The following is an 18,603-nucleotide window of genomic DNA, read 5'->3' on the forward strand; positions in this document are numbered from 1 at the left end:
TAGATAAACCTGTAATTGCACTGGCAAACAGGGCTCTGGTTAACCTAATTTGTAAATAAAGTTCCATGGTAAATGTGATGCAGGTTGGTTTGAAAGCAATCCTTTTTGGAGAGCTTTTTGGACACTTTGGGCATGCTTTATAAAAAAATACTCTTTTATATGTGAATAAAACACATGTGAAGGTTATTTTTATTTACATTTTGTATCAATAAATCTGTTTTAATAGAAAAATAAGCTTTTCTGATCATTCAGGTATCTGGCCAAAAATTTGTTCAGATGATCTGTATTTGGAAAGATTAGGGGACACTTGAGGACATCTGGGTGCAGGGAAAACTCATGTGGAATTTGAATATCTTTACCAAATTTTGTACACAGGTTGACATCGAGCAGAAATATAAAGTAGTTTTGTGTTGGTCCTTTACTTAGAAATAGAGATATTCACTTCTAATCTATAAAAACACAAGTTGTAAGTTTGTAATGTTTTTGTATTTTAATGTCTTTTAATCTTTTCTGCACACTGATGTTCATGCTCTGACATAAATTTCTCTGACATAAAGTCTCAAAATGTATGAATGGTACAAGCCTCTTCTCGTTTAAGTCTTCAACCATGTGTTTGCAGTAAATCATTTTTGAGATATTGACACTTTTATAGGACTAGTACAAAATAGGTGGAAATGGACCTCTAAGGGGCAAAGTGGAAAGGGTTAACTAACTTCTGAGAAGTTAATCTGCTCAGCTTTGTTTATGTGTTAGTACATAATTACTCCATGCTTACAAGTACAATAGTTGAACTATAGTTGTGCAATTCACATTGGGATTTACAAAAAAAGTTAATTAACTAATTATCACGTTTATCCTACGGTTTACAAATGTATACATATTCATGTAACTAATACATTTGTTAGTAGTTAACAAATACACAAACGACTGAAAAGTTAATTTCATGCTTAATTATTGTAAATTAATTAATGTTAACAACTATGTTCATCAATGCCAATTAATTTACCCTTATTGTAAATTGTGACCAGTAACTACTACTAGTTGCCAGAACTGCGGCCATCTTTGCTATGCTCTTTTTGTGCACTTCCAGGTGATGGAAGGCTGTGGCATGGTTTGCTGTTTGCTCTTGAGGCTTGCTCATGATCCAATTACCTCAACGGCTTGAGAGGGCTTAGAGGCTCTTATGAGTGGGGGGCTTGTCACTGTTAAGTCAAGGTTGAGACTGAGTAAAGTCTACCCACCCAACTCAGTCTCATTGGAGAAGACGGAGGCTTATGGGGGTTACTGAGGCACAAGGCCAGTAGCCTGTGACCAAACTGCAAATTACACTGAAATTACAACCATTCAGTACCATAATTTCCTTTATATTAAGTTTGATATGTCACACTTCAGCCCACTCTAAAGAGGGTAGTCAAAAGATAGATCTAAATTAAATCAAACATTTCAAGGTCAAAGTATATGCATTTATATCAAACCAGATATCAGTAGTAGATAATATGGTAAATATTAAGTTTGTAACACAAAAACACAACAGTCGTCCTGCCGTAAATACATATCACAGATTTTATGTTTTCAAATTAAACCAATGAAACAAAATCAATTAAATCCTAAATGAATCAATTAAATCCTATTTTTTTTATTGCAGTACCCACATGGTAGATAGTCGTCTTGAAATATAAAGTTTATTTTCCCATAATCTTGACATAAACTGGCAGGTCACTGGATCACTTCAATACCATTACCTTATCAAACCAATATTTGCTTTTTCCATTACGGTTTTGGACAGATGGATATGTTGACTCGCTGCCAAAAAGTCTGTAATTGAATGCGATAGCCTGCACTGTTTTCGGGTAAAAGACATCAAAACCGATCGCATTTACATTATGTAATTGGATAAAATGTGCGCTTGACCTCAGGAAATCCTAAATATGGTGGTAAACACAATCGCACTTCAACACGTGGCACTCCTGCCCTCTCTTGATTTACAACACGCGGTTTGACAGTTAGCAGTTTGACAGGTGTGGAAGTCTGCCCTATGAGATTACAGACTGAGCAGGAAGACAAAGCGAGACGCCCTTGACTGATTGACTGTAGGGAATTGCCGCACCGTAGGCAGGAGAGGTGGAGTAATTGGAGGGTAGACCCTTGGTGGCTTCGGAGTGCCGGTTGTTATGTAACCGCTAGCGCTGAGCCAGACTCCAGCACACTGACACATTTAATGGCACGCTGCTAGCAAGGAGAGGGGGGAATCTCCACTGTCAACCCCCCCATTAAAACCACGGGCCTCTGAGCCATGCATTACTGTCACAGAACTCCCCCTCTCCCCGCTAGGCCTTCTAAAATTATCTGACTGAGAAAGAGGTGACATACTGCTATTCCATATCAGGCATTTTGAATGTGTGTGAAAATAAAATGAGTGTGAATGTAAATACTCCGATTTGTTTTCTACTTGTGGGATGTGTTAGCTTGCAAATTTTTGAGTGCCAGCGTGAATGTGTGATTTATTGGGTTCAGCGCTCCTCATCGACTGTTTTTAGTTGATCTTCTTCTTCAGTAATTTGAGTCGGGGTTTTGTCGTGAGGCGATGGCGGGAATCTGTAGCAGCTGACCGGGGGTAGGGTGGGCTGGAGATCATCATGTTACCGCTGCGTGAATGCAGCCTTAGCAACTCACCAGGTGTCTACAGGTTAAGCAATGAACAGCAATCTTATCATCCTGAGGTACCCCCGTAATTGTGGATGACGAAAGCATGTTGCAGTGAAAATATTTTAATCAATCATTCATTATCCTAACCCGCTTATCCTGAACAGGGTCGCAGGGGGGCTGGAGCCTATCCCAGCATACATTGGGTGAAAGGCAGGAATACACCCCGGACAGGACGCTAGTCCATCGCAGGGCTGAAAATATTTTGAAAAATATTTAATTGAATGTCCCTTATTTTAACCGTCCTATTATGTTGAGATTGTATGGCCGCTTTTATGTCTAATTGAGCCCAAACACAATTATTGTAACATAAATATTTAGACACTTTGGTTGTCGCCTTCTTATTGTTTCCAAAATTAATAGCCATTTATCTATCAATATAAAACATCTGTGAGAATCATCTCATAGGAGGGTTAAGAGAAATACTGTACAGAGCTCAGGAAAGCCAAAATGTTATGTTCTCTTTTGAGGATGGAGGGTCTGAAGAGGTTAATACACATTACAAGCAATGTTACAAGCAGGTTTGGCTTCGATTTCTCATGTGGTTTGGTTGGTCATATGCTGTGATACAAGGTTTTTCTTCCCAAGACCATTTTTGTCCCCATTTGTTAGTAGCTAGTATTTTTGTTTAGGGGACTTGAAAGTCTGGTCTTAATCTCTGGAATTATGCAGAAATTGAAAATAAATTAATTATGTTTATGAAGATATCACTGCAGCATGGTTTGCCATCCAGTACACTTGTATTATGAAAAAGCAATTCAATGTTTTTATCTTTTTGGGTGCCCTCACTTTACTGTATCCGACACGTTTTCACAAATTCCCACTTACCACTTTGGACAGTCAGTGAGACTGGCTGCTGCTAGACTACTGTCCGTGTGCTGTGTAATGTCATCTAGCTAGCTACGGCCTGCATGTGATAACGTTGCATAACATAGCTTACAGTTTCATGTTCGTTTAGAACTTAAGCCCTGGTGTCTCGGTGGCGCAGCCTGTAGAGCACTGACCGCATGCTCATTGCGAGCCGCGACGTCGGCGGTTCGAATCCGACCGTCCGACATTTGTCGCATGTCTTCCCCTCTCTCTCGCTCCCATTCTTCCTGTCTCTCTATACTATATACTGTCCAATAAAGCTGAAAAAAGCCTAAAAAATATATTTAAAAAAAAAAAGAACTTAAGCCCTGACATGTACGGCAAGCACTTCAAGAACTCTGCCGTTTGGTACTCAAAGAAATGTAAAGGATTTCGGCACTTACAGCTGAACATGAAGTGACAAAGTGGCCCCCAGGTGGTTCCCTGGGCTGTGGCCAGTGGCAAGTGGGTTAATGCATGTGCTACAAAAGATGTGTTGTGATTTTTAGGCCTGATATTGTGAACAGTATGGCAAGCATTCTATAACTACATTTTGTTGGGTAAGACTCACAAAATGATTTTACATGCCTTTTGTTGAAACCCCGAAACCTGCTGTGCCCGCTTCAACAGCTTGAAAACTGAGCTGGTCATTCTGGTCATGAGCTGGTCTAGCTGGGTATGAGCTTTTCATCCAGCATGGTGAAGCTAGTCATAAAGCTGGTCGAGCTGGGTATGAGCTGCTGGGTATGAGCTGGTCAACCAGCTGGTGCTGGTAACTTGTCTGAGCTGGTAGCTGGTCTGAACTGCAAAACCTAGCTTGAGCTGTTTTCTTTAGCAGAATGTGCCCTGCTTTGATATTTGTACTAATCCAGGTTGCTTTGTTGCTGAGCTAAATTGGGCTCTTTGCCTCACTAAGTGATCCTGGATGACTGGTGCTCATTTGTATTGGTCCCTGGAGACCAGTGAAGGAGATTCTTGTAGGAAAATAAATTATAAATATACTCCTGAGTTTGATTACCTGGCTGTGTTTTAAAAGCACATCTAAACCCATGTGATTCCTTTACTCTCTGATGTACAAAGATTAAGGATGTTTGCCTGTTGGTCACAGTTTCAGATTTAAGTCAAGGGGATGTCCAGATATAAAGCAAGTACAAAGGTTCTGAATGTTGAATTTTTGGAGTAGTGCTCAATGGGGAATTATTGGTGCTAGCTGTTATTTCACTGGATGAGAAATCATAAGATTAAAGGCTTAAAATATACACTGTGTGGTCAGGGAAGTGTATTAGACACCTGAATATCTAATACACTAGTAAAGTCATCCAGAATGCAGCAGCTCGTCTGGTCTTCAACCTTCCCAAATACTCACACGTCACCCCCCTGCTTACTTCCCTCCACTGGCTGCCTGTCATGGCTCGCATCAAATTCAAAACATTGGTGCTAGTCTTCCAAGCAGTTAAAGGGTCTTCCCCAGCTTATCTACAAAAAATCATCAGACCCTACACCCCTGCCAGACCTCTTCGTTCAGCCTCCACAGGCCGCTTGGCACCTCCCCCTCTCCGAACCTCCACATCACGCTCACGACTACTGTCTGTTCTGGCTCCACGGTGGTGGAACGAACTCCCCGTTGAGGTCAGAACTGTAGAATCTCTCCCCACCTTCAAGCGCAAGCTGAAGACACACCTCTTCAAGCAGCACCTCTCCCCATCCCTCCCTACCTCCCTGTGAACCTTAATTGTTGTCTCTGTGACTTGCTTTGTGTATTGTATTTTTAGTTGGCTAGGTAAGCAGTGTTTGGATAGTTAACTTTGGTCATTTTTGCTCTGTTTGTTTGTTTCTTTGTTCTCAAAAAAAAAAAAAAAAGGGCCCTTGTCCTTATCTTTGTTGTACAGGTAGCAGTTGAAATTGTACTTCCCTCTAGGGTCTTTCAGCAAACTTATCCCTGGTTATGGGTATGCACTTTGTTGTACGTCGCTCTGGATAAGAGCGTCTGCCAAATGCCAATAATGTAATGTAATGTAAAGTCCTTAACTAACAAGCGGGCACTAAAAAGAAATGCAAATGTTTACCGTTATTTCTAGTCAAGAGTATGGGGCTCTTTTTATGGTGTTTAAAACTGAAAGAGGCACTATCTGTCTCTTAAGCTGAGTGACAGATTGTGCCAGTGCGGTGCTATTTATTCAACCCATCATATGCCGATAGTTGCAGGTGAGCTGTGATGGGAATCTGCAGAAGTGAAGATGGCATGGTGGAAACCATGTTACCACCGGAATGCGATGATTTGGGGTCCGTCGTGGGGCAGTCACATCGATGCGCTGTTTTTTCTCAGCCAAGGCTGTGTAGGTAGTGACCTGCTGAGAGAGAGAGATAGAGGGAGGGATAGAGAGAAAGAGAGAGACAAGGTGGAGGTGATACTAATACACAGCGTGCAGTTGCTCAATGTCATCTGAATGAGACAAAAGCGACTGATGTCTTTGAGTCACCTGATATACTTTGTAGGCCTAATTGTATTATAAATATACTGTGCACTGTAGCTATTACTGTATACTGTCTTATATAACTTATCTTATACATTTTCCATGGCTTGTTAAAGAACTAAAATTTTGCTGGAGAAGTCACAGGTCAGTCTCCCTTGACTGCTCTGAACTCGCTGCTTGTTAAAACAGTTCAGATTTTAACAAAGAGTCTTTACTTTTAAATCCCAGAAGCAAGACTTTGTCCCCTTTCCCCAGAGGTACCACTCATTTTGGACGATTATGGCTGGCTTCGTGCTTTTTAATGTCACAGGATAATGGATAGCGCCTTCGGCCAAGGAACTGTCGAGCTGTAATACATTTAAATCTTTGGCAGCGACAAAGCGTTCCTAGAGAGAGAGTGTCCCTCGGTCATTCGTCTAGTGCCTGAACGAGCTGCTCCCCCTAGGAGGTAAAAGTACCAGGGAGTCCCATTAAAGCCGAGACTGCCCATAAACATTAACCGAATGTGTTTCGTGACGAGAAATTGTTTTAGATGGCGGCCGGTGATGATATACTGCGTGTGGAACCGTATTGCTTGGTTTCTGCCCTTCCTCTGAAGACCCTCTTCAGTGAAGGCTCTGGAATGTTCTCTGTGCTGTGTGAGCATGAGGGTTTGCGCTCTCCTCCCTCTCTCAGTGCAGAGAAGCAGGTGGTAATTATTGCGTCGCTGGCACGTGTTCCTTCCTACAAAGACACTTGTGGATAGAGAACCGTCACGTTTTAGTCACCTAACTAAGAAACAACAGTGTTTTCCCCTTTAATTACGGAGAGCTGTATGGTTTAATGTTTTTTTTTTTTTATTGGACAGTTTTTTTTATCAGTATTAATTGCGTCTGCTGATTCAGCAGCAATGACACGCATGGCATCTCTGCTGACTCTGCATTGGATGACAGACCAATTCTAGTCTTCAGTGCTTACAGTATGTTAATGGTGTGTTCTAGTCCTCCCAGATCTAATTTATTTATTTACTGTTAGAGTTGGATCATGAATCTCTCAACAAATATGCGTTGTTCTCGTGTTTATGACAATACATTTAATTAATTTAAAGGCGAGAGCAGTAAAAAATTATATAGCTTCCAATGTTCCACAAACATGGGAGGGAGGGGGGGAGTCTTTATTTCATTCTTTCCTCTTGTGAGAGCAGTATGGGGAAATGTTGTGTAGACTGGGGCAGTCTTCTTTGCATTGGCCATAATGGCAAGAGACAGGCTTCCCTACCTTAATTTGCGCTATTGATACTCAGCCACTTGGGTACCCTTTCAGCCCCTGCGAGGTATTTAACTTTTTAGCAGTCAGAATTTAATTTAGCCAGAGGAGCTCTATAAATAGAACAGTGATTATGCAGGAGCCGCTGACATTACAGCTGATTATGCAAATTCATACCTGGGTCCAATTTGCGGATAGATCTACTCTTTGAGGCTTTGATTTGGTTCGGGAAGGATAAGGGATTTCTTGCAGAAACCGCTTGCGTTGTTGTTTTCAAAGGTCTTCTCGGCTGCAGGTGCCGGTTAGGTGAATACAAATATGCTCCCCTCCGTCCTTCTGATAAGTGTGGGTGTCATTTGAAGTCTTCCGTGTAAAACTTATTTGACCTTTGGATTTGTTCTGTTTTCTGGTCGACATGCTTACACTTTTCTGATTTGTAAGTTTACTGATGTATTGCTTTTGTGAATTGTCTGTTAAATGGCTAAATATTTAAATAGATATAAAATTTAGAAATAGAATTTGTTTATGAAGTTTATTTTAGCTTGTTTGTTGTGGTCACTTGTTTATTGTGGTCAAGTATTCATTTCCGTTTTGATGAGCAGTTTTTGTTATTTTTGAAGTTGACACCATTTTCTATGTAATGTCTATCTTAATATCAGCTCCTCAAAGGACATTAAGCCAAGCATATAAGGTGCAATTTAAATAGGTGCTAACCCTCCTCCCTCCACCCCCAAAAAAAATTTCATAAAAATCTATGTCTTTCAATTTACAGATAAGCAGTTATAACCAAGCACATATTTCTTTAGCAATTGCACTGAATCTTTATTGTTTTTGTTTTTTTATTTTAAACACAAGCTGGTGTTAATGTGATTTCTTACAATAGCTTTATCTGAGGGATTTCCTTTCACTGCAAAAACTGTCATTTTCACGCTGTGTCTACTGTTAGGTGTCAACTTCACTTCACAAGGTTCAAAATGAATTGTATCTATGGCTAAAGGAATACCAAAGAGTATTTCAGTAAGAACATTACTGGTCATACTTGAGAAGAACATACTTGTTTAGTATGTACAGTAGTGGAAAATAGAGTTATGTTGAATTTGTGTTCCCTGGTTGTGTTAAAAATTTTTTTTATATAAGAGCTGAGTATGGCACCCAAATATTTTCACCCTCTCTGTTTGGCTGTTGGCCCTTTTTAGAATCACCCAAAAAAAAATCTTGTTATTTGTATTGCAAGAGTACAGTTCTATACTGCACTGCTATAGTTTCAGAAGTGATTAAACAATTTTAAGTTATGATTCATAACCATGTTACTGCTGTTCTGGGCACCTGTTTATTAATAAATTATATAGCAGTTGCAGATCTTTTCTCCTTCTTTTATATATTCTTAATATCTTTTAGATTGTAATGGATAAGCTTTGGATAAGTACCAGGGAAACCTGTTCCTTGATCATCAGGTCTACGCTGAGACACTGAATACATGTCCTGGGTATTCTTCTCTGGCAAATGCTTTCATGTATTGCCACCTTGTGGACATATGTTGCTGGTGCATATGGGTGCCATCCCTTCTCCGAAGGCGAGGTCACTCCATTCATACTAAGAGCAATTCTATGAGACTAATTCATTTAATGAATTATGTTCTGAGAGATTAATTGAATTTATTAGATAAATTTTAAGCTTCCCCAGTGACCACACAATGAGTAACAGACATGCAAATCTGACTGGGCTCCCCCATTTGTTTCCTGCAAACAGGAAGTGCTGAGCCAGAGATTGATCCACAGATTCTGTAGACCAACCAGATATGCACTGCAGCTCACCATTCTTAAGATCTGAAACATTCTCTCGATAAGTAGGTGAACACTGTGTTGTTGATAAATAATAATCAATCTTAAACAAAAAGTGTTTACAAAACGTTTTTGCATAAATTAATGCCCCTAAAATACATTATAAGGACCACGGAATTCAATTTCAGGCAATTGAAGCCTGAGGACAAGAAAAGATGAAAGAACTTCACTTTAAAATGCCACAATGAGACCCATTGAGTATGTACAACCAGACCATTGACAATTTGTCATTGGCGTTCACAGATTTGCGTAGGGTATGTTTCTGGCCTAACACTGAACACTCTGTCTGCCTTCCACCAAGCCTGAAACCAACCAGTGCAGCTTCTGAAATATGTTTAATGAAAAATTAACGGTTTGACTAGTTCAAGCTATGTTTTGAAACAGTTGGTAGCTGGTTGAACAGCTACACCAGCTTGATAACCAGCTTGGCCTTGCTGGTTGACCAGCTAGTTCCCAAATAGACCATCTTATGACCAACTTGAACAGCTAATTTTTCTGGCTTAGTTGGATTTTGCAGCTCGGTACACTCTGAGACGGATCGATAAATCGCAGGTGGATTGGAGTTGTATTGGATTGGAGTTGTATTAAGATTTGGGGTCAGTGATTTTAAACTGTGTAACTGATTGGCTGACGCATAACTAATCTCATTAAAACTTTCATGAGCTCATGATGCCGCCAACTTCCTCTGTGCTGCTGTCATAGTGCACAGAACCATGTGACCTGTGCTGCAAAGAGAAGCATCTTAATGTGTCACGCTGAAAGCAAATGGAGGGGTTTGGGAGAACCGTCATTTCAAATCAATAAAGAAAAACATTTATTGCTTGTCTTCCTTGTGATTCTATCCCCACAATATGTTTTACCCTTAACCAAGAACAATTAATAATTTTATCTTGTATGAAATGCACAGTTTTATCTATCTTTGCACCCTTACTTCTCAGATGGATCCCTCAGCTTTGACTTTCACTTATGGTTCATCTAATCAACAGTTGTTGTTTGTGGAATAACTTTTTTTATTTGTTCATGTTCAGACCACTAGAGGGCAGTGTTGAAACAGCACAGGAGTTCTGGGGGGTATTTCACAAAGCGGGATTACTGAGTTTGCTGGACAACTGCGCTGAGCAAGACTTGAAGCAGCTCTTTTTACTTTTCAGTCCGTGTTCCATATTTGGGAGTGTTCTGGGTTTCCTCAGTGCAGTTATCCAGCTAACTCCATTGCCATGCTTTGTGAAACAGGGCCCAGGACTGCCTAGTCACAAAGGCTCTCATTTGTGACATACAGTGTGATATATCTGTTACCAGTGCTGAAGGAGAGATGAAAAATGAAATGTGCACTTTTTGGGGCATTTACAATTATAACATTGTTGTTGTTGGTGGTGGTGTTATTATTATTGTTAATTATTTAAATAAACTAGATAGAGACAGATACATGTACCCACAAATGAAAACTTGCATGATGCAAAGAAGCTGGCAGCATGTTGAATAAAGATATTGATTCGCAGAAAGTGCTGAAAAGCTTTGCTGTTGTTTGTGAATTCCGAGCTGAGAAGCCTTCCCTAGGTAGTCCCCTGTGTACTGGACTACATAACTTTTCTCATGATGTGGGTCAGAGATCTTCAGGGTCTGCATTGTTTCCCAGTCATACATCATTTTTTCATCTGGGAGAATATTGATGTTAATATTCTCTGAACCTGGCGATATGCCATTAGCAGAAATGAAGCTATGCAATGAATCATAGTTAATGCCATTCGAAATGTTATGATTTGTAATATTGCATGCATTATTATTATTCTTATTATTATTATTATTATTATTATTATTATTAAGTGCATTATCATCAGCATCATCACTGTTATTTTCATCAACATGGTTGCCATTATGATTTACTGCCTTCTAACTGTTTTTGTTCATTCTTTTGCATTGTATTTGCACTGAGCTGTGCCAACTTATCTTTTTAGGGTCAAGGAAGAACAAAAACCTCAGCCAGCACAGTAAGTAACAAATTACCCAGAGTGCTCTAGGCTTTGTCACGTATCCCTTTCTCTCAGTGCCCTGTGCATTCTGTGGCTACCTCGTAACTGGAAGGGGGAGGGGCATCATCAACCCAACCCCTGGCCTACCCCACTGCACCCCCCGTTTCCTGCCCGAACCTTAGTGTGTCATCTGCTTTCTGATTGGCTAGTAAGAGAGCTTTGTCTGGCTTCAATCTCCATCCCCGTGCGGGCTGGATGCATTGTTTCACATTCCTATTGGCTGGCCTTTTGAGGTAATTCCCATCTTCATTGGCTGTGACTTCCCTGCTTGATGACAGACCTTCTTGTTTGCCCTACGAGTCTCTCTGTTTCTGTTGCTTTCGCTGTTGTTGTCGATGTCTCTAATATTATCACCAGCATCAGTGCTCGAGTCCTGCTCTGATCGGCATGACCGTTGCTGCTGTGGTCATGGTTGTGGTTGTGGGTGAGAGTCAGCCCCGGGGGCTTACGGTCACGTTTATGTGCTTATTTGAACAGGTGGTTTCCGTTTAGCGGGATCACTGATCTGGTAACTAGCGTTCTTCAGCCCCAGCAAAGGTCCCAAAATGAGAAGCAGCCTGATACGTAAGTAAAGACCCCTCCAAAGAAAAACCTTGTGACGTTTCCCCCTCACCGTGTTTTCATATACTGTCCAACAGGGAGCAGTGTGTGAGTCAGCCTGCCAGCCTCTCCCCTGTAGTCTGTAGTGTCTGTTGAAAAGTGGACCTGAAATGTGTATACTGTTTCCTTCCATTTTCATTACCGTTTGTGAGTACAAGGATATTTTCCGTGTTTTCAAAATCAACTATTTGAATGGGATAGTGAGACAAAACTGATTCCACAGCCAGTCCTACTGAAAATTTGGATGTACACCCTGGATATGATACCTTGGTTTCATTTGAATATGTCTATGTGTATCCCATGTTTAGAGAAAAAATGCTTTTAACTGTTTGGTATGCTCAAATGACAACATTTGAAGTCAAAACACCATATTACTTATGTTGAAGGGCAGTAAATTAATATTTTAATTATTGTTCGTCTATATATTATGAAGAATGTAGTATTAGTGCATGAGAGATGAGGAATTATGTGCTAACACTATTCATTCAATCAGTATCTGTCAATATTTTTGTAATGGTACAAAGCCCAGTTTGCAAACTGCCTATGGTCTTCCTAGGGAATGTTTTGGGCTGGTTTATTCAGTTGGTTCATTCTTCAGAGCTTGGTGACACAATAAAGTGCCTGGTTTAAACGAAAGAGTATCGTAATAAAATACAGTAAAATGGTTCAATAGATCAATAAAATGAATGCATAGAATGAAACTCAAAAACTTGTATATCATATTGCATAGGGACAATATTTCAGGATGACTAACTGCAGGTGAATTATTTTATTTGTGTAATCTGTAATAATATCTGTATTGGGAGGCAGTTCCAAAAAGGAGTGAAAGTAAAAAATAAAAATGAAAGTAATAAATAACAGTAAAATAATATACACTAAGTACAGTAGCTTCTGCAATCTTGCGACCAAATCTGATACAAGCATGCCTGTTCGTATTCCAAGGCAAGCAGACACCATTCTCCTGCCTCACTGTACATCAGTGGTAATCTCTCCCGGTCCCAGAGAGCCGCAGGGTGTGCCGGTTTTTGTTTTCGCCTTAGTATCAGCAACCAATTCAGACCCAAGAAATCAGGTGAGGCGAGTTAACTGTGTAATTAACTGCTTTACAGTAATTGACCAATTAAGTGCTGTGTAACAACAAAAACCAGCACACCCTGCGGCTCTCCAGGACCAGGAGTGAGGACCGCTGTTGTAGATTGAGAAGGGATGTTCATTGCAGCGTGTGGGGAGGGTCTCACGTTTCCCAGAATGCACCGAAGCATATGGCTTGCTTACGCTCCTAATGCAGCAGGGGTTAACTATGGGTGCCGGAGCGCAGAACTGGGAGGGAGGAGGGAGAATTGAAATATGAAATATCAGATTTCTCACCTCTAGGGTTAGTGTGGGGATACTGCTGTGAAGCTCGCACACCAGCTGCCACGAGAGGCTGGACAGTGTCCAGGCCTTTCCCATCTGATCCGGGACACTCAGCGAGTCTATGAGGGGTTCAGAGTTTAGGTTACGTTCTTCTCCTGACACGAGAGAGTGGGTCAAGGCTTTTTATGCTGGCCTTCTGTCCCTAGATGCCATCTGTCAGGCTTCTTATTTTTCTACTTATTATTTTGTTTTTTTCTGACCATATTTTAGTCATGGCTGCTACCTGTGGAGTCGCTAGTCTTGCGCACGGAGCACTGCAGTTGAATCTCATGCACTCTTCTTAAACCCTGACCTGCGGGCCACTTGTCTCAGCTATCTTTCTCTAGAACTGGGGTCACCAACCCTGTTCCTGGAGCTCTACTGTCCTGTTGGTATTCACTCGAACTTCAGCAAAGCACACCTCATTCAACAGCTAAAGATCCTGTTGAGCTGCTAATTAGTAGAATCAGGTGTGCCAAATTTGGGTACCTACGGGATGTTAGATCTCCAGGAACAGGGTTGGGGGCCACTGCTCTAGAGCATCTGGAAAAGGAAGCTACAGGAGTCATTGGATATACAACGTTTTTCTTTTTCTTTTTTAAACCTATATATTTATATATATAGGTTTGTTAGACAGGTAATCAAAAGGGTAACTAAGGCTAGGCTAGGATAGGCTAGGCTAGGCTAGGCTAGGCTAGGCTAGATTAAGGCAAGGCAAGGGCAATAGGTAACCTGCTAAACACAAGGGATAACCTATACTGCCCGCAGGCTATAGAAATCTAAGGAACATAAATAGGGAGTGGTGATTAGGAGCAGGGAGTGGTGATCATGAGGGGCAGGTGCCAGTGATTAGTACTCTGGAGAGGTAGAGCACTGAAACGAGCGTGGGTATGACACTTAGGTCGGTGATTGAGATGGCTTGAATCACTTTTGCCTATTGGACACCCAACTACACAAGATCAAGCACCACGGCTTGTTATCTATTGAAGGCTAACATAATCTCTTCCACTGGTGTGTGTGTTAACTGCAGTGTGCTTATTAGTGGGTCAGTGATTGGTTACCCCCGTGTCATTTCTCTATGGCGTGTCATCTGGCCAATCAGGGGGCTGCAGTCAGCCTGTGGCAGCTGTGTAAAGCCCCATCTAGACCAAGAACTATAACTATAACAATAACGATGAGCATCCACACTGATGAACGATTACATTCTGTAAATCGACACTCGGCTATGTCATCTGACATTTTGAAAGTGACGCCCTGTAAATTCGGATGGATTTTAATTTAATTAAATCTGACCAGGGCCTGGAAGGTTGGTGGTTCAAGACCCAGTGTAACCACAATACAGTAAAATGAGCTGTTGGGCCCTTGTGCAGGGCCCTTAACCCCACATTGCTCCAGGGGGTATTGGCCCCTGCTTTGTCTACTCAACTGTAAGTCACTTTTGATAAAAGCATCAGCTAAATGACTGCAATGTAATAACAGGTTGCACCAGTCTGAGGAGAAATAATTGCAACCAAACCAAAAATATTGATATCAGTCTTTCACAACACTATAGAGTTATTAGCCCACTCTTCTTTGCAGAACTGCTTTAATTGAACAAAGATGAGAAGAGGGGGTAAATACATTATGCAGGTGATTGCAATTCCTGCTGTAAAATACAGCTATGCCAGCTTGACCAACTTGAAACTTGAGCTGGCCACGTTGGTTCGCCGGGGATGAGCTGGTCAACCGAGCTAGTGCTGGTAGCTTGTCTGAGCTGGTAGCTGCTCAACCAGCTACCAGCTGTTTCAAGACTTAGCTTGAGCTGGTCAAACCAGGTGAAGCTAGGACCTGATCTGAACTGGCCAGGCAGCTAAACCATGTTGAGTTTGAGCTGGTCTGAATTGGTCATCCTGTGGCTACCTCGTAACTGCTACCAGCTGTTTCAAAACCTATCTTGAGCAGTTTTTTTTCAGCGGGGCTGCTTGGCACTTCAGATGATCCTTCACCGCCATCGAGTTCGGCGTGATTTACCATCAGCGTTCGGCGCGCCACGCGCTCAGATCCCGAGCGTGGCGCTTTGTTCCTATGGCGACCGGGCGCTACAGGTCCACGCGGAGGGAAAGGGAAGCGGCCCGCTCTCCGCCCCGCACCGCGGCCGGCGGTAAAAGGATCGCGGCGCTTAATAATTCAGCGCCCTAATGAATCTTGCAGGGGATATGCGGGGCCCGATCCATTCGGATGCCGATATGATGAAGTCAGCCAGTGCTCAGTTTCCGGGGCTACGGCGGATTGACCGCTGTCATACAAAATGCATGGGCGTCAACGCAAGGGTCAGAGGTAGCGTTTCAGCCCACCGTCCCTCTGGTTTCTTCCTGGTTCCGGTCTAGCCCCACTGTCCCTAGCACCACACACACACGCACGGGGCTCCTCCTGGTGTAACAGTAGAAGAACCGTCTCTGAACTCCTAAGCCGTTCTGGCTCATGCAAATAAGGTTACATGACCCATCTGTCAGAAATATTATCTGCACTGCTGAGGTGTTATTGCCGTTCATAAACTCAGTAAGGAGCTTCTGCGGTTGACCAGGCTGGTTTTGCGTGTTGTTCGGTGAGGAGAACTTGTGGCGACCGGGCCTAGCTCAGCACGACTTTACTGGGAAGTGTGTGCAAGCATTCAGCGATTCAGCCTATTGTCTTACACCAGACCTGAAATAGACACACGGGTGCAAATGATTCATTAAACGGCGGGGGAACTTGAGAAAGTGGAATTAAGGGAGGCGAGCTCTTAAACTTGCAAAGCTAACCTGATACTCACCTCTTTCAGAAACACAGGGGCTCTTTTAAATGGTAACACGATGTTGAGGTTTAAGCTTCGAAACAACAATTCGTTGAATTTGTGCACCCGCCTTGCAGCCAAGTTGCGAGGGTGTTCTCCTGTGTCAAATGTTTACAGATGTAATGGTTATTCAGACCTTCAGATACTGAAAACTGTGTGCTTTAGTTTAGAGGTTTGGCTTTTAAATGACTTTTGGAATGACGGGTGACGTGTAACCCTGTAAGACCCAGGGTTGACAGCGTTGACAGTGAGTAGAGGCAGACAGTACTTTCTGACCGCTGCTGTGAGTGTAGGTCAGTACAGTGAGGTTAGCGCATTGAGATTCAGTTCCTCACTGGAATCTCTGTAACAGTCAGTGACAGGCCTACCAGCTGAGAAAATGGCCGCCACACTAGGTGATGGAGAGTAAGGCACGGTCCAGTTTGGTCATGGTTGGGTAAAGAAGAGTGTGTAGTCTGGTCCACTTCAGTCATGGCTGGGTAAGGGTGAGAATGACTTGTGATCCAGTTTGGTCATGATTGGGTAAAGGAGGGTAAAATGTGTCCTGCTGTGGTCAGGATTAGGTTTAGGGAGAGTGTAGTGTGGTTCAGGTTATTCATGGCTAATCTGGTTATCATGGCTAATTTGTGGTGTTGTGCTGTTCTGAATGGTATCTCTGAAGAGACTCACACACACCAATGCAATGGCTCAAGGTGCGCAGTCAAAAAAGAATAGAAACTATGAAAGAAAAAGACTCCCTTGATATGATGCTCCGATAGTTTTAATCCAACAACACCCGCTTCCACCATACCGAGCCTTCGTCAGAAGGGGAGTGAAGTTTACAGGCATTCATACACTCTTGGAAATATGAGTATAGTGCAGGTACATTTTTGTTCTTTAAGGAAAACATTTCCCAAATGTGCCCTGAAAGATACAATACATAAATAATTTGTCTTACACCAGATAGAAATAAGTACCTTTTACAAACAAAAAAGTACAATTTCATTATTAATCCAATGGCACGTACAATTTTACAATTTTATTTAACCACCTGTGACAAGCATTTCTACCTTTTTTCTGTGAGTGCACCAATAGCAGGAGCATCTGAGAGAACCTGAATTTACTACCTTATACTGTATAAGCTATCAGTAAATATGTATTCCTGTATAGCACAATTTACATACAACACTTCACAATCGGTGTAATGGTAAATGGTGTGTTTATGATAATGGTACTCAGGCTATAGTTTAAGGACAACAGGGCAAATATTTTAAATGGAGGGGACATGCATTTAACAAGTGATAAGAGGCAAGTTTTGCCAAGAGTGGTTTCTTCCTGTCTGGGGAAGGTCTTTCCCAAGCTTGGGATTCCACCAGTTGAATGCTTGAGTTGAGTTCTGGGTACTTAGATGCAGTGGACATAGGTTTCTGTGTGGGTGATAAAAACTAGGACGAGTAAATGAGTAAATGAAATAGTGGAATATACTATACAATTACTATACTATACTATACTATACTATACTATAATATACAGTTAATACACTGGGGCACTCTCCCTAACCCCTAACCCTATCACTCAAAGCTGTGACCAATTCATTATATATGTCGGTATGTTTCTAATTCTTCAATTGTGTACATATTAATAATATCATTATTAATAACATGTATTTATAGATAAACAAGTAGTGTCACAGTGGAATAAAAAATAAATCACACCAAGAATACCTATGAAATTAAATAAGTGAATACAAATAATTGCAACAATAATTACATAAAAGCCCTCTGGAACAAGTTGTTTCTAGCGGAGGCTTAATCAATTAAGCTTCTATTATTTCCATAATTTTGTTGCATACACAGAAAAGAATGTTGCACATAATTTACCATAGCTGACTGATAATACATTTTAATATTCAGGTGCTGATTCATTTCGGGATCCAAATGAATGACATAGTCTTGAAACTGCAATGTGTTCTAGTAATCTTACCAGCTCATGATACATGAATAAAAGTCTTTTTTGGTGCTGGCCTAAAATGGTATTAAAGTTATTGACTATTCATGAATATTTCAATGCCCAATTGGCATTCTTAACCCTCCTATTATGTTTGGGGTCAATTTGAACCCATTCAGTGCTTGAATCTCTTAAAAACCAGTTAACCTTTTTTCATCTTGATACTGTATGTACTTTTGGTGGGATTAAATAGTAAACATACCATAAATATAATGCTTTGTTTTCAGAAGTCCTGTACCAACTGTCCATGTGTGGTCTTATTTTGACTCTCTGTATAAAATGTCAGAAAATATACAACCATTTTTATTTTTATCTCAGATTTCTTTGTGGATGATACTGGTGGCACTTTCCCATACAGGTGCCAAATTTTCACTTCCTGTACCTCAGGCTTTAAAATGAGATATTTCTCACAGGTTTTTCATATTTATGGAGTCATTTGGGAGACAATAAGAAGGTGAAACACAGTGTAAATTTTCTTGTGCAATTTTGCATTTAATTAAACTATTGGCGTCAATTTGACCCAAAACATAAAAGCAGTCATAAACTCTTAACATAATAGGAGGATTAATAACCCCAAGATTCATCATATTCCACAATCTCTTCATAACTGAGTAGCTCTTTAAGCATTGTTTAAAACTATTTTATTTTAGTTTCATTTCTTTTATATA

The 18,603-nt window shown here is 41.1% G+C and overlaps 1 protein-coding gene across 1 annotated transcript in view; it reads left to right on the forward strand.

The window, feature by feature from the left end:
- Positions 1–18,603, forward strand: part of rims2a (regulating synaptic membrane exocytosis 2a) — a 247,373-nt gene that overhangs the window by 21,135 nt on the left and 207,635 nt on the right. Inside the window, exons 3-4 of the mRNA XM_061216000.1 lie at positions 11,068–11,100; positions 11,620–11,706. Of these exons, the coding sequence (XP_061071984.1) occupies positions 11,068–11,100; positions 11,620–11,706 (120 nt within the window). The remainder of the gene's footprint in view (positions 1–11,067; positions 11,101–11,619; positions 11,707–18,603) is intronic.

The sequence above is a fragment of the Conger conger genome, chromosome 1 (genome assembly GCF_963514075.1).
Source record: "Conger conger chromosome 1, fConCon1.1, whole genome shotgun sequence".
Taxonomy (NCBI): domain Eukaryota; kingdom Metazoa; phylum Chordata; class Actinopteri; order Anguilliformes; family Congridae; genus Conger; species Conger conger.